Source organism: Danio rerio, chromosome 16, assembly GCF_052040795.2.
Source record: "Danio rerio strain M-AB ecotype USA chromosome 16, GRCz13ab, whole genome shotgun sequence".
Lineage (NCBI taxonomy): Eukaryota > Metazoa > Chordata > Actinopteri > Cypriniformes > Danionidae > Danio > Danio rerio.
Genome location: NC_141036.1, coordinates 27,476,862 through 27,492,618, shown reverse-complemented (window position 1 = coordinate 27,492,618; position 15,757 = coordinate 27,476,862). Strand labels below are relative to the sequence as shown.

General features: G+C 37.3%; 1 protein-coding gene and 1 long non-coding RNA gene across 20 annotated transcripts in view; one reads left to right on the top strand and one right to left on the bottom strand.

The window, feature by feature from the left end:
- kcnn4 (potassium intermediate/small conductance calcium-activated channel, subfamily N, member 4) overlaps positions 1–15,757 on the top strand; it is a 76,124-nt gene that overhangs the window by 53,077 nt on the left and 7,290 nt on the right. For 9 of the 19 annotated variants that reach the window (XR_015511398.1, XR_015511406.1, XR_015511399.1 and 6 more), the window contains 2 exons: positions 5,050–5,171; positions 12,056–12,125. Coding sequence is in view for 7 of the 19 variants with exons in the window: in XM_087287043.1 (XP_087143169.1) it covers positions 5,050–5,171; positions 12,056–12,125 (192 nt within the window). In the remaining 12 variants the exon portion in view is untranslated. Of the gene's footprint in view, positions 1–2,829; positions 2,890–3,006; positions 3,908–5,049; positions 5,172–12,055; positions 12,126–15,757 lie in introns of those variants that run through there. The other 10 variants (XR_015511401.1, XR_015511409.1, XR_015511403.1 and 7 more) reach the window with 4 other exon arrangements.
- Positions 6,400–9,401, bottom strand: LOC147840287 (uncharacterized). Its single transcript, XR_015511428.1, has 2 exons — positions 7,059–9,401; positions 6,400–6,937 (listed from the first exon to the last, which is right to left on the bottom strand). It is a non-coding gene; the product is annotated as an uncharacterized LOC147840287 (long non-coding RNA).

Sequence of the window (15,757 nt, the reverse complement as noted above, 5' to 3'; positions counted from 1 at the left end):
TTAGAGGCTGCAGGCTGAAAAGTTTGGGAAACCGTGATCTATCCCTTTAGTCTTAAATATTTCTACATGAACATATCAAGCTTTAATTAAAAAATACTCTCCATTCACACTAGGTTTTGAAAGCATTTTTACAAAACTACCTGTCTATACTCAATTACCAGAAAACACAAATATTATATTACAGAGCATGAATGTAGTAGAGATTTGCTGAAATGATACTGAGAGACCAGACATGATACAATTCTCACAGTTATCTAGTATAACATCTTACTGCTTAATACTGTATCCAATACACTTTCAATTGCAATTGCAACTCCAGTAATAATCTTAAATGTAAGTGCCCTCATGTTTTCAACCCGGGCTCATTGTGGAAACGTAGCCCTGCGGACGTTTCTGCGGAACGCGATTTACGTCCCGGAAGGTACGTATTCGAGCGGTTTTTTGTTTTCGTGGATCCGTGAGACTCCGGTGCCTCTCGGGAGCGCGCGGCATTTGCGCCTGCGCCGTTCTCGCACGAAAATCCGCCAGATCGGAAAAAAAAAAGCAAAAGCCCTTGTCTTCGATTTCGAACGCGTTTTCGGATCCCGCCGCTTTCTCGCCCTTATTTTTCGGATTCCGTTTTTCATCTTACCTGATTTCCGGAACCTGCTGTTCCCCGGACTCGATCCCGGTCGTCGTCCACTGCGGCCGGCTCCGGCTCCTCCTCCGGGGCCTCCGCTCCGCCGACGCAACGCTGTGAGCTAAGCGGACAAACTGATTGCATCGGGAAAGCCCTCCACTCGGAGGCAAGCCGTCGGCCGGCGAGCGCGAAGAGGAGGGGCGGAGCAGCGCCACACCGCCCCGTAGCGTTCGCTCGAAAAAAAACAAACGCGGCCTTTACGTACCTCCGGCCACGTAAATCGCGGTCTCCAGAAACGTCCGCGGGGCTACGTTTCCAGAATGAGCTTTGGTTGCATGTTTTTCTATAGGGCAGCAACTGTGAGGAAATTGAATATTTGCTTGAAAGTAATATGATTGAAGATATCAGTGTTCTAAAAGAGACACCCTGAAACATATAAATAGATATCTATTTGTTCAATATGCATCACATATCTAAACACACATCATCATTCCACCTAAATTTCTAATTTTTTCACTTGAGAGACTCAGGAGGCTTAAAAAAACCTATAATTTCTCAAGGATGTTAAGGCCATCTTGGAAAGGATGGAAAGAAAAAGATGTTTTTAATGGATCTGGATTTGTGTAAACATAGCAACAGTGTTCAGGACTGTACAGTGTGAAACGTCGGCGCATTAAAACACCCCGGATTAATTGTTAACCCCGGGTAAATTATGAGCAATGTGAAGCAGGAAGTTGAGAATGACCTAGGGTTAACTTTTCCAAGTGTGAAAAGCTCTATTGTCTTTTTGTCCACACCTACACTTACTTATTTCCTTATGACCGATTGGGTAGCAATAAAAAAGATACGTTAATGATAATAAGACTTAGCTTAGCCATTTGGGAATGCTTAACGTAATCGTTAAAAATATCCCTTCGCTGCGGATGAGGAACATAAAAAGCAATGGCCTGGCGGATGCAGAGGCATGGATGGAAGCAGCAGTTATTTTCCACATTGCACGCGTGTTATGATTTCGTAGTTTTTTTTTTTTATAATATTATTTTTTCCTTAAATAGGGAATTCCAAACAGCAGCGGAGTGTGGGAAAATGCTTAGGACGGCCAGGCAGAGATGAACACAGAGCTCTTAATAGCCAACAAAAGGCGTCAAAGGGAGGAAACAATCAGGTCGCTGTCAGGAAAAGAACTTGTGTCAGTTCATGAGAAGCTGAACCGCGGGCAGGAAAAGCGATGCACTGATGTGCGTCCTGTGAGCGTGTGTTAGTGATTGTGCTGGAAGTGAAGGTGCTGAAGGCTAGATCTTGAAGGTGAAGTGGCTGCCCGAGTGACTTGCGTTCCTCTAACAGGATCCATCTGTGGTGTGCTTATCAGAGGAAAGTAGGAGAGACCCCAGAATAAAGGCAGAGAGGAAGATACATAAATTAAAAGAAACCCCTTTTACCAGGCCAGCAGAGACAGGTGTTATTCAATTTAATTCAATTTATTTTATATAGCGCTTTTACAATGTAGATTGTCAAGCAGCTTAACATAGAAATAAATACTAGTAACTGCCGGTCCAGTTTTTTAGAGTTGAAGTGCAATTTATTTCAGTTCAGTGTGGTTTATTTTTCACTGCTATAAGTCAAAACACTGAAAAGCAAATCCATCAATGTGCAGCTCCACAAGTCCCAAACCAAGCAAGCCAGTGGCGACAGTGGAGAAGAACAAAACTTCACCAAGTGACGAAAGTGAAGGAAAAAGAGACTTCGAATAAAACCAGGCTCAGTTGGGCTTTTCTCCTCTAGCCAAACGTTCTGTGCAGAGCTGCAGGCATCCGAGGCTGGAGAACACTGGACGTCCATTGTGGAGAAACTGCAGATGTGAGAGGTCACCGCCGGCTGTTTAGGCTGGCCTCAGTGTGTCTGAGGCCTTAGACATCATCAGAAAGGCTATTCCAGATTTTAAGAACCATAAATGAGAAGGCTCAACCTCCTTTAGTAGACTTTGCTATTCTGGGTACTATCAGAAGTCCTGAGTTTTGAGATCTTAAAGAGTGGGTTGGATTGTAGCGAGACAGGAGGTTGGTTAGATAAACAGGAGCTAGATTATTTTTATTTAGAGGCATGCAGGGCAAATAAGCAGCATGCACTCGCGGCCATTAATACTGAACGTTAGTACTTAATGTTTTCCACACTAAAATCATGTTAACACACATATTGTTTACATCTTGCAGCTACAGTGTTGAAAAAGTGAGCATTACGACATTCACAAATTGTCCACATTCACTTCCATCGTAAGTGTTGATTGATTATTCTTTTAACATAATCATGAAGGTCTGTGCTTTCAGCTTGGCAAAAGCCATTTCCTGTCCCTGTGTGTGCATGTATTTGTGTGTGTTTGCATGCCACAGGTCCAACTCATCAGGTCCTGCAATGATTTACCTTGATGATACTTTAAAGGAAGACATCTGGACACAGTTGGACTCTCTAATAATAACCACAAACACAGACTGCCAGGGAACTTGTGACGTCGTTATGAGCAGCTCTTCAACAGGAAAACCCATGCAGAGACTGCAATAGAATCAAAGAAAAGAGAAATGTGTGATTCAACAAAAAGCCATTGACAGCCATAATCCACATATAACTTTATGACAGCTATTCTCATCCACAAACTACCCTCAGAATAACTATTACTTGTCCTTCCGTTCCCGTCTTTCCATTTTTATTTTCATCAAGGCCATCCCATTAATAAACCACACCGGTTTCCTTGCATACATCCTGTGCAGATTTTCTAGTAAATTTAATGGGCAGTAACATTTACGGTAGTTTAGTGTAGTTGCTGAACAATTTAAAGGGATAGTTCTTCCCTCCTAAAAAAATGAATATTTACTCACCCTCAAGTGGTTACAAACATTTAAGAGTTTCTTATATCTGTTAAACACAAAGGAAGATATTTTAAAGAATGTTGAAAACAAGTAGCCATTGACTTCCAGGAACCTTTGAAATCACCAGTTTGGTGTGTTCATTAAGACACTTTCATAATCATGGCATTTGTCATGAATAAGAATGAGGTTTTATGCATGCTTATGACAAATGTTATCGAATACTACTGTCATTGCTCAAATACATCAATTTAAATGCAAAGATTTAATTGTTTGAAATGTCTTTGTTATAACAACTTGATATTAGGGTGACACAGTGGCACAGAGAGTAACGCTGTCACCCCACAGCAAGATGGTTGCTGGTTCAAGCCCCTGGCGGTTTATTCCACTGTAGTGACCCCTGATTAATAAAAGGAAGGACTGTTAAGCCAAAAAGAAAATTAATAAATTAAATTGATATTACAAAGACAACATAATGTGTCATAAACATGTCCTAATGTTATTAAAATTGTATCATGAATATTTTTCTGATTATTTAACAAAATTAATTTGTCATTAAAACTTATCTTTAAAAGTGTCATTAATCTGTCAAACTGTTATAAGAGCATAATTAATATTTAATTACATTTTAATGACAAATTTAATTTGCATCACTGTCGTTGAGGTTAAAAAAATAATGACGCTGTAATAACATTTATAATGTCACACATGACAATCATGTTTATGATTATGTACAAGTTATGTATGACAAGTTATGTTGTCTAGGTAATTAGCTAAGCTAAGTTTTCATGACAAAGAAAAAAACAATTTATGATGTATTTGAGCTCCAGTGGGTAGTGCTGCTGCCTCACAGAAAGAAGGTAGCTGGTTCGAGCCCTGCCTGGGCTTTTTTGTGTGGAGTTTGTATGTTCTCCCCGTGTTCGCGTGGGTTTCCTCCGGGTGCTCCGGTTTCCCCTACAGTCCAAAAACATGCACTACAAATGAATTGGGTAAGCTAAATTGTCCGTAGTGTATGTGTGTATGTCCTTGTCCTCCAGGTTAGGGGTTGAGCGTTGGGCTAATGACCCAATTCGTTAAAAATTTGATGTTATGAAACACCAACATGGTGCTGCTAAATATCAACTTTGATATAAAAAGCCCTGGGAGTAAGTATGATTTATTCGGTTATGGCAAGTTGTCAAAACAAAGACATCTCAAACTATGTCACATTTGACATGACATAACTGAGTGAATGACACTTATTGACAGTTGTCATAAGCATGCATTAACTTCATTTGTATTCATGTGTCAGGTCATGATTTTCAAGGTTTCATGACTAATAATAGTCTAATAAACACCAAGTGTAACATTTTTGAAAATATCTTCTTTTGTGTTCAACAGAAGAAAGAAACCCAGGTTTGGAACAGGTGAAAGGTCCATAAATGATGACAGAATATACATTTGCTTGTTGAACTACCCTGTTCTTCCCTGTTTGCTTAATGAATGAGCTGCAGACTCTCAATAGAGCATCTTTGTACGTTTATGATGGATAGATGACTTATTAACACTTTTATCATCTTCTCTGTGACGCAGATCAGACATGCAGCAGCCAATGTGCTGAGGGAATGTTGGCTTCTGCATCGCACTACCCAAACTAAATACACTAGTGGAGAACATCGACACCATCAGAGGTGCCTGCTGGAGGCCATCCGTGTGTGAGTGACCCTTCACTATTAGCATTCAGACATTAAGTCACAGAATTTATGCCCTGAGAAATTCATGAGCAGAGAAAGACTGGGAGTTTTTTAATTATTTTTTTTATAGTTGACACAAAATACTTTTGTGCAGGTAAAAAAAAAAATTGTTTGTTTAAAATGGATTTTATATTAACCACTTAAACTCTGCGTCTTGGGTACGTGATGTCATCGACTTTCGCTTTCACATTTAAAGGGCTAGCGTTGCACCAGACCCCCGTAAGTGGTGTCGTTTGAAAGTGTAGTATCTATATTTTATGCACATATGCATCACTGTGGTTTTTATTCTACTGTATAAAAGTTATTTACACGTAAATACACAGTATTTTGGATACCCGAGCAAGGTATTTTACATTGGTTCATTTTCATATTTTTTCAAATGACACATGTACAAGTTATAGCTGAAATGAAAGCTCTTGCTGGTGCTCATACAGTTCTAGCATTTTTTTATTGAATTATATTCATATGCCAAACAGTTGTTGAATGAAGTTTCCATGGCACAGAAATGTAAACAACACATTCATGATCAATAAGCAGCCCCAGATAGCACAGACAGCTATCATCTCTTACCTTATGCTGTGCCCTTCAGGGCCATTCTCCTTTGTTTTTGAGGTGATGTGCATAAGTAATCCTTTTATATGTCTGATGTGGTCCAAACACAGTAAATTATGTTTGATCAAACAAAAGAATAGTGAAATATGTAATCAAGGATCGGTCTCTGTGGCTTATACAGCACCTCTCATCAGTTGGAATGCAATAACTTTTGCATAGATTATGGTAGAGACATTTTTCTTTTTTCCTATGATTACAGAAATGTGCAGGAACCAACAAAATTAATTACAGCACGCTAGACCACACAGAACCTAAAAGGTACACTTTCAAATTTGAGTTTATAAAAAAAAAATACAAAAAGCGCCTCTTTTTTTAGGTGTTTATTATAACACAGACGACATATACAGTTATTTTAAACAGTTTAATAGTGTTTTATGAAAATTCAAAGGGTTTTCTTTAATATGATACCAAATTTTTGCATTTACACCTCTGCATGTGGATTTGGGAAGCTTTTAAATTTGGGTTGGCAAAATCCAGGCGGAAATCCCCAAATAGCAGCAGAGTTTAAGTGGTTAAAACATTTGAATGAGTATAATATTTGATTTGATTATTTATAATTTATTTTACCTCATTTTAAAGATATATATTTAACTGCAATAATATGTACCTCAGAAAGAAAAAAAGACAAATGAATGACTTAAATGTACCTGGCATTCATTTGGGGAAAACAATCACAATTTTTAAAAGCTGAAAGAGCGTTAAGATCCACACATTAGCAAATGTGTGTAGAAATCCACAAATGAATCCCAGGGAAAGTTGTGCTTGTAACCTGAAGCTATATACTTTTTATTTGCCAATATCGTTGCATTTATTTGATTTATTTAATTAATCTTTGTTAGATTTCTCTGGGTGTTTGTGGATCCTATTGTATTCTGTTGTGTGTGTATAGGTTTATGCAGTTTATGAGGATACAGAATTTTTTAAATCAGGGACAGGCAGTATTTATGAGACAAAAATGTTAAACACGTATTTTAAATACAAAATAGTATTTTGTCATTTGAATTTAAAGGGGTTTATGAAAATTGGTTAATATTTTGTATCAAAATACCTCGGTGTCTTGTATTTTTGTATTTTTAAAATACTGTAAAATACTTTGTAAGAATTCTACATGATGACTTCATAAAAATGCGGCTTCTGATTGATGCTTTCTCAGTTATTTGCTAGGCTTGAGATCAGAACAGAAAATTGATCAAGGCAGTCATCAATGGCAATGCTTAGAGTATGGATAGAAATTACGCAGCACTCATAAAGAAAACAACAGATACATGGCATGGGTATATCTGAGAGCATGTCAACAATCATTGAAAATAGTATACTGCACAATGCTAAGACCAGTAATATGTAATGGCAGTATAGTTTTACTATTTGGCATTACATAGCTTAAGAAATTAGATGGAATAAAAAATCAGTCCTTAAGAACAGGATGAGGAGCTTCAGAACATAATCATTCTCAGTTTCAGTGCTGCAGATGAAAATGCAGAGGAACTTATCTCTAGAGTAGAATATAAAACAGCTAAATATTGTGTACTGGTGTTTACTTAAGAGGGGGAAACTGAGACTCTTCCAGTTAAAAAGAACTGAAAAAAATCTTGGGAGAACGAGTAAACTGCATAAATAATAGTAGCTTTGGATGGATTGCTGATGTAGATTACAATAAATTAAGGCAAACAACATCAAGATAAGTCCTACAAGGGCAAGTCCTACAATACTTCCCTGGCTCTTTCAAATGCCAGTAGCTGATCTGAAGGTGCTCTTTATAGTAATGAAGAGATGGAACGATGTCTGTCTAAAGATGTCAAAGTGGCACAATACAGTATATGTGACACACATTTAATAATACTCCTCTCTATGCAGACTTGTCAAAAACTCCAGACTCCCAATACATGTTACAGTATATGAAGAGCTTATTTGCAAAAACAGATAACTCAATTTTTTTACAGATATCAGATATCATGTTTTGCATTAAAGAGTACAATCGAAAAAAAAAATGATTTATGGAAATTACGAAGAGATTTTAAGATGGAGAATTACTAACTGGAGATTTTAGTAGCTTTCAGAAATCATGCTTTTACATCAGGTATTAAAAAAAAGATATATTTTTTAATAATGTGAGCAATAAAATTAAAATAATTTTTTAATATATCACCCTTTTAAGTATAAGACTGTTAAGAGATGGTGGCAGTTTTACTGACCACACTGGAAACACAGTGAAGAGATATAATACTATATTTCAACTCATTATCTGCATAAGATGGTTTTTAAAGTGATTAAAGGGATCATCTTTAAGACATGACTTTCTGTAGGAAATTTGTCCAAAATGTATACTAAAATAAAAGAAAAAATAAAAGTTTATGAATACATCCTCATGTACAGTGATAGATTGGCAAAGAAGCTGATTTAAATTTGCTCAAAGAAAAGTTGTTGTTATGAATTATTGTATACTTCACTTTAGTCAGTCTAATGGAGAAGGGATTGAATGAACACGTCTATTGATGGAAAGTTTGCTTCAAGCCTCAAGTTTCAAGCCTCGGGCTTCAGCGTCAACGCTTGACAGAGGGCGTGGCTGAAGTTGGGGCTGACGCGATCGTCATAGCAGCGTCAGCCAATGAAATTACTCAGCAACCGGCTACTCTCTAAGCTGGTGCATACAGCAATCTGCTTGGCTGATGCTTCCGTCAGTGCTTCAAACTTCTGCAGTGAGCAATGCCACTGAATAGGCGCCTATGAATCCAAAATGCAGTTCGGCAACGGTTCGTCACCCATTCAAAGTGATCGGAAATCGTTGATGCTGACGCCCCATGTAAATAGGGCATTAGAGCCGCACAATCTATTGTTTCAGCATTAATATTGCAATGTGATCAGTCGCAATTGCCACATCGCGAGTATACGCAATGTTGAGTTTAGATTATAATTTTTCATTTCGCAAGTGCCTTTTGAGGCCTGTGAGGGTTTTGAAAGCAAATTGTACCATTTGTAACTTTGACAAATGAATTACGATAAATTCTATTGAATTGTTTATAAAACGCGAATAAGACTATGCAGTTTAAAACGTTAATAAGAATATGCAGTAATATTTTACATTTGATTATTAAATGACTGTATACCTGAATACAGGAAAACAATAAACTGTTGTTTATTTAATTTGTAGTTTTTTCTTTATTAAATTGATCTATGCTTGTTTCTTGTACTTGATGCACTCCCATACAGAATCATCCCAATCAATCTACAATTGTAAATTCTTTCCAAATAGTAATTCAACACATCTAGTAAAAATGTATTCATATATCACAGAATAGAAAAATATGGCAATGTTAGTGTTTTCCAATATCGTGCAGCCCCAGTATGGCTTAGCTTTGTGTCCTCGTAATTCAAGACACTTAACCATACTTAAAAAGTATTATACTTAAAATTAGAGGTTTGCTGTGAGCGTTTGGTTTAGGGCCAGGGGTCAGGTTGGGCCTTAATTGCATTTTTACAGTATAAAAGTCATTACGCCTATGGAAATAAAGCATATATACAAGTGTTTGTATACATACATAGATAGTCTTATTCATTCATTTTCTTTTCGGCTTAGTCTCTTTATTTATCAGGGGTCACCACAGCAGAATGAACCACCAACTTATCCAGCATATGTTTTAACGCAGCAGATGCTCTTCCAGCTGCAACCCAGTACTGGGAAACACCCATAGACATTTACACGCATACTCTGTGGACAATTTAGCCTACCCAATTCACCTATAGTGCATGTCTTTGGACTTGTGGGGGAAACCGGAGCACCCGGAGGAAACCCACACGAAGATGGGGAGAACATACAAACTTTACACAGAAATGCCAACTAACCCAGCCAAGGCTTGAACCTTATTGTTGTGAGGTGACAGAGCTATAGATAGTCTTATATAGATGTTAGAAAAGAATAGAGAGGAAACAGATACATTTTTATAATATTATATAATAATGGATTTGTAGAATATTTAATTTTGCTCAAAAACTTTCATGCGCCATAAAACGAAAATGTCAGTTTCACAGAAATCACATTGTGCATTGCTTAGCATCTTCTATAATATATGGTCTTGTGATTATCTTGTGGTTATTGCAAAAAAGGCAGTTTCCCAGTCTCTCAGCTGATTGTTGACCAGTGTGTTGTTTACGGTGTTGTGTCCTCACATCTTCCTGCAGATAAGTTTGCAGTTCCTTCATGAGCAGTGCAAAGGAAGTACTGATGTGTGAATTTACACTGACGCTATTAATGTCTGCAGGAATCTGCCTCTGGAATATTTGAGTTGTGTATGTATGAGATCCATCAGTAACTGTGAATGGCCATAAGGTTGGATGGATTTCTCACTTCCTGTTTTACAGTTAGCAGAACCTCCAAAAATACTGGTGCCGCAATGACAGCTGAACCGCCATGCCAGAAAGCAGACCGCCTAATGCTTAGGAGGTCATTCTGGTTTGTGTTTTTCAGGCTGTTGACTTTTTTTTTTGCCTCATGACACATGGACTCTGGTCATTTCTGCGTGCTTCGGCAGCTGCTGACGGTTCCCCTACAATTTCCATTTTGCTTTTTTGGGACACTAAATATTCAGAGACATATGCCCTGTCAGCCTGTTGGAAAGCCTGGTATCAACACATGTCAGAAAATGCACAAATGTACTGCGAAACATTTCAGTGCTGGAGATCAAATGTCATTGGCAGAGATCAAATCAATTAAATTGATTCAGTAATTGAAATAAAGCTCAAGTAAAATGCATTTTAAATTAAAGTAGTTTTTTTATTAAATGACAAAAGGTCAAGATTAATTTAAAGGGGTGGCCTAGAGTGTATTTTTAAGGTTTGATTGTGTTTACAAGATGCAAAGCAATGTGTGCTCATGCTTTTTTTTTATTACATTATGTTTTCATATATGTTACTTTAATTATATACAGCTACTCAGCTAACATTACAAAAACTGCCAAATTTTCTAGTTCATTTAAAAGCCCACCCTCAAGAAGCTCTGATTGGTCATGTAACATAACGTGCTATGATTCGCGGATCGGCTCCACCTCACCAGAAAACGTTTCGTCCAGTCACTAGCATGCTCTGTGCCTCTGATGCGTAAATACTGTCAGTTAGTGTAGCCGTGTCAGTGTCAGCCTGAATTAGGCTGAAAATTAAAAGGACACAGCTGAACCTCATGCCTACTCTCTGAAATAAAATCTGTCAAGTGTCTTTCATTTATATTGGGGTTATTAGCATGTGTAAGTAAAATGAAACGTTCACATATCTTTTGCGAGTTTGTTATTTGAGATGTAGAACGCAGGGAAAATGGTCACATGGAGAGACACTGCAGCACTGGCGAAGATTGTGGGTGTTTACAGCTGTTTGACTGATAAATATTAATTTGTAGCTACATTGTTAGCAGTACCACACAGCATTTCCTAAATAATTGATTTTAATAAATAATAATACTTACAGGTTGTGGCTTACAATCCACAGCTTCTTCTATTATGGTTGGAACTGCTGCTTTGTGGAGTTTTTAGCCGAATCAGCACTGAACTGGGAGAGTTTCTGGAAGCCCTCCTTTGTCAACTGCTAGCTATATCTTTTTCTATAATTCTCTGGAACGTAATTAATTGTAAGCACTTCTTTCTTTGTGTCATGTCCTTTGTAAGCCTAAATACAGAAACAGAACAAGCTCTGTGGAAATAGCAGCGTTTGACAGCATTTTAGCTTTCTCTGCTATAACATTACAGCGCCTCTGGCCACTCCTCTTCGCTGCGCAGGGTGTATGCGCATAACCTGAAGCATTTGTGATCTCACCTCACTAACTCTGTAAAAGCCAATGTTTCCCTTTGCATTGTACTTTGAGCGTATTACATTTAGAGATTTTGTTTATGTTCACACAGCTACATTACACATCAACTAAAGTTTAAAATATAATGTAGTGGACAACCCCTTTAATAAAAAAATGAAAATATAAAAATACTTTTAAGCTTATAAAGCAAATTCTATTAGTATGTACTCTATAACATCATATTAATTTAAAATTACACTGCTTTGAGCACTTGGCCTAGTGATACAAAAAGGTTATTTTCATGGACATATCATGAGCACATACAAATGAGATTGCTGAAACTTATGAATACGACTTGCAACGTAATATTATATATTATTGTGAGAGGAGAAATCAAACTAGAGATTTTTTTTGCCAGAAAGTGAATGTATTAATGAGTGCATGTCTTTCTGTCTTTGACTAGATTTCGTCATTTGCGGTTGAAGCAGAGGAAGTTAAGAGACTATGCCAGTGAAATGGTGGATCTCTCAAAGGTGAGTCAGGCATATAGTACACACTAGACTGGTGTCTAGATTCCTTTGGCCTAAAAAGAGGCATTCACCTAAGCCAGACATATAAATGTTCAGTGAAACTATAAAAATCTCTGTAAAATCTACCTTAAGTCTGACTGTGTCTAGTGTATTCACACAAATGGAAAAACAGGGCCTTAACTGTCAAGTTTCAGAGAGGGTTTCCCCTAAACAACTGAGAAAAGTGACTACAGTATATTTACATTGACTGTGTTTTGAATTGACAATCATATTTACTTATAAGTTTGTGTTTTGAAATGGCCTGTTCACTCAGCATATTATGACAGAATATCAGTTTATGCATAACTGATAAACTTAGGTACTCTATTTGTGACCATCACCTGATGACGGTGATACAAATAAATATAAATGATGGCGATGTCCAAAATCACAAAATCTCCCATCTGGGTCATGGCAGCAATTGCTTTTTTTTCCCCACCATCATGCCAAATGGTTCTTCCATTCATTCCTTGTGTCAGTTTACATAGATGTGGTTTCATTTTTCATGGTGTTGCTGATAATGAAGGTATTTGGAATGTTATGAAAAACTGCACAAAAGCACGCATATCACTTTAAATCGGTGCTCAGCCAAAGAAGCAAAAAGTGCAAATATATATATATTTATATATATATATATATATATATATATATATATATATATATATATATATATATATATATATATATATATATATATATATATATATATATATATATATATATATCCAAAGCTCCAAAAATGTCAATTTATTAAATTAAAAGGGCTGATTTAAGTTTGGAATGTTATACAAATGTGTCTGTTGTTGCCTTGGTAATCCAATTGTAATACAAAATGCAATAAGAGGGAAGCCAAGCAATAGAGGGGCAACATCATGTGCAAAGGCAATTTACCAGCCCAGCAGGAATCAGCACAGCTGTCTATCCATGCCTAAGATTCTGGTCAGAGAATAATTTGTGATCATGCTGTGCCATACCAGACTTGGAATATATCTAGAACTCTACATGACTGTTCTTAAAATGGTTTAGCACAATATTTGAAAAGCAGCTAGTCAGATTTTGCTCAAGATTCAAACATTCAAGCATGTCTGACAGTCATCAGGGGTTATTGTGCCTCTCTAACAGCCCATTCACATGAAGCATCAGCGTCAACGCTTCCTAATCACTTTGAATGGGTGACGTCAAGCGTTGCCAAACTGATTTTTGGAAGGTTGACGCCGATTCAGCTGTGTTGAAAGCTGCAGAAGTTTGAAACTTCTCACCTTTTCAAGCGCCAACGGAAGCGTCAGCCAATCAGATCACTTTATGCAAATACCCCAGCTCAGACAGGGGCCAATTGCGGACATATTTAATTAGCTGACTCTGCTATGATGATCGCGTCAGCCCAGACCCGGATTGGCTAATGCAGAGTGCAGACTGCATGATTTTTAAAGTAGTCGTGTCACAGATGTTTTCACACTGCATGACTATCTGGGCTAGCGTTTTGTCGCTGTTTTGTTCACACTGCACGATGGATTGGCGACAGGGGCTTTCACATTGCATGACTTCACAATAGGAGGAATTGCCAAACTACTTCATTCAAACTACGTCTCACAGCCAAAAACACATAGTATATCTTTTGTTATTAACTACATAACGAGAAAGAAGCCTTTAATGGGGTAGAAAGTGTACACATTTGCTCACGTGGGTTTGAAGGGAAGCCATTTCTCCTCAACTTTCTTTTTCAACTTTCTGTATGAAACATCAAAGAGACATGGGTGCTCCTGTCAAACCTCCACTAGTTTTTCCTTCATTTCTTAGGTCCAAATAAACCGAAAATGAGCACTTTTAACTTCTCCCTCAACCTCCCGCTGGCCTGCAGGTACACACACACACACACACACACACACACAAAAGTAAATGCTGCTCTCTCATTGGTTGTAGGGAATCGCCAATGTTATTTTCAGTCAAAACTCATTTCACATGGCATGATTTGAATAGCTGACAGCTCCAGATATTTAGCATGGCAAATATCTCACAGGCATCGGTGACTCATCAGCGATTCTTTCAGATGTCCTCTCTGTGTGATTGTTGCTCGCGTGCACGAGCACCGATTTGCCTGTGACTTCAGCCATTTGTCTGCGATTTCTCAAGACCTGTCGGCGAGTCAAAATCAGGGCTAAAATCATGCAGTCTGAACTCATCATACGGCCGATTTCCCTAGCTGCCTGCACTCTGAGCAGTCGCACTTTTTTCATTCATTTATTTATTTGACCATAGCCTCAATTTTTTTATATATTATTTTACCGCAGCTCCACTCTTTTTATTTAGTTTCTCACAGCCTCATGAGCAGAATGCAGCATGCAGGTTAATGATGTCCAAACAAGAAATCTATGAAGTCTGATTCTTGTCAGATGTTGACCTTTAATCTTCACTCAGAGACACATAAACAAATTAAAATAAAGTAAACAAAATATAACCTCAAGTTTCAACCATCACGGATGCGGTAAAGAAAACCATCGGCGCTGTCTTCTAAAGAACGCTCTGCTGTCAGAATTGAAATACGCAGTTCTTAAAGACCCCGCACACAAATTTTAACATGCTACATATCCTAAATGCAAAATGCACAAAATATCCATCTGAACAACACATATGAATATTCTAAGTTCTTAAATGCTAACAATTTAAAACAAAAATATTAAAAACTGAAATGCATTATATTAATTTTGTTGGGCTATTAAATCCAAACAAACACGCGCCTACAACATTCAGATATTGCAGAAAAGGACATTGTGAAGATTTAGCTACCCTTTAATGTTCTTATATTTATGACAAATATTTGAAGTTATAAAGCAGCTGTTTCCTTGAAAAAGATGTGATAGTGTCAATAGAAAATTCAATCCATTTGTTTTTAATCTTTATTTTATACATATAGCTTAATTTGTATTTGTATTTATTTGATGTTTTTTTCATTTCAATGTTTGGATATTTATGAGCACTAGCTCTTACAGAAAATAAATTATCATACTGTTAAACATTACATTGTGTTATATGTTTAAATAAATTTTCACTGTGAAGTACTGAATTGAAAATGACGTTATTTTAATATAGTCAATCGTGAACTGAAGTGGGCCGGTCTAAGGCTTGAAACTCCAAGGCTGAAAAGGGACTCTGGCTCTGCGTCAGCCTCAACTTCAAGTGTGTGAATCAGATGTAAATCTTAACATCATCCCGGTCATGACACTGATATAACCCATCCAGATCTACCTGACTCACTCTGACCAGGACTTGAGCCACTGTTTCTGGCAGTCATCCGTCGCTAACATGCCTACTCTAACTAGCTGGCCTCTGTAACCCCATGTCTCACTGTGTGCATCTTAATCAGTTCCATTGCACTGATTAAAGAATCAGCCATTTGTAAGGCTTTCTCAATCATAAAATTAATTCAGTGCACTGATATATTCACTTGCTGAAAAGTCTCACAATGCACTGTGAAAATCAGGAAGCATCAATGCTCCCTTAACGAAATTCTGAAGCATGAATAATAAATCAGGTTAATCAAATCAGCAAACATAATAACAAACAAGATTTTGATTTTTATTTAACCACAAATGAACAGA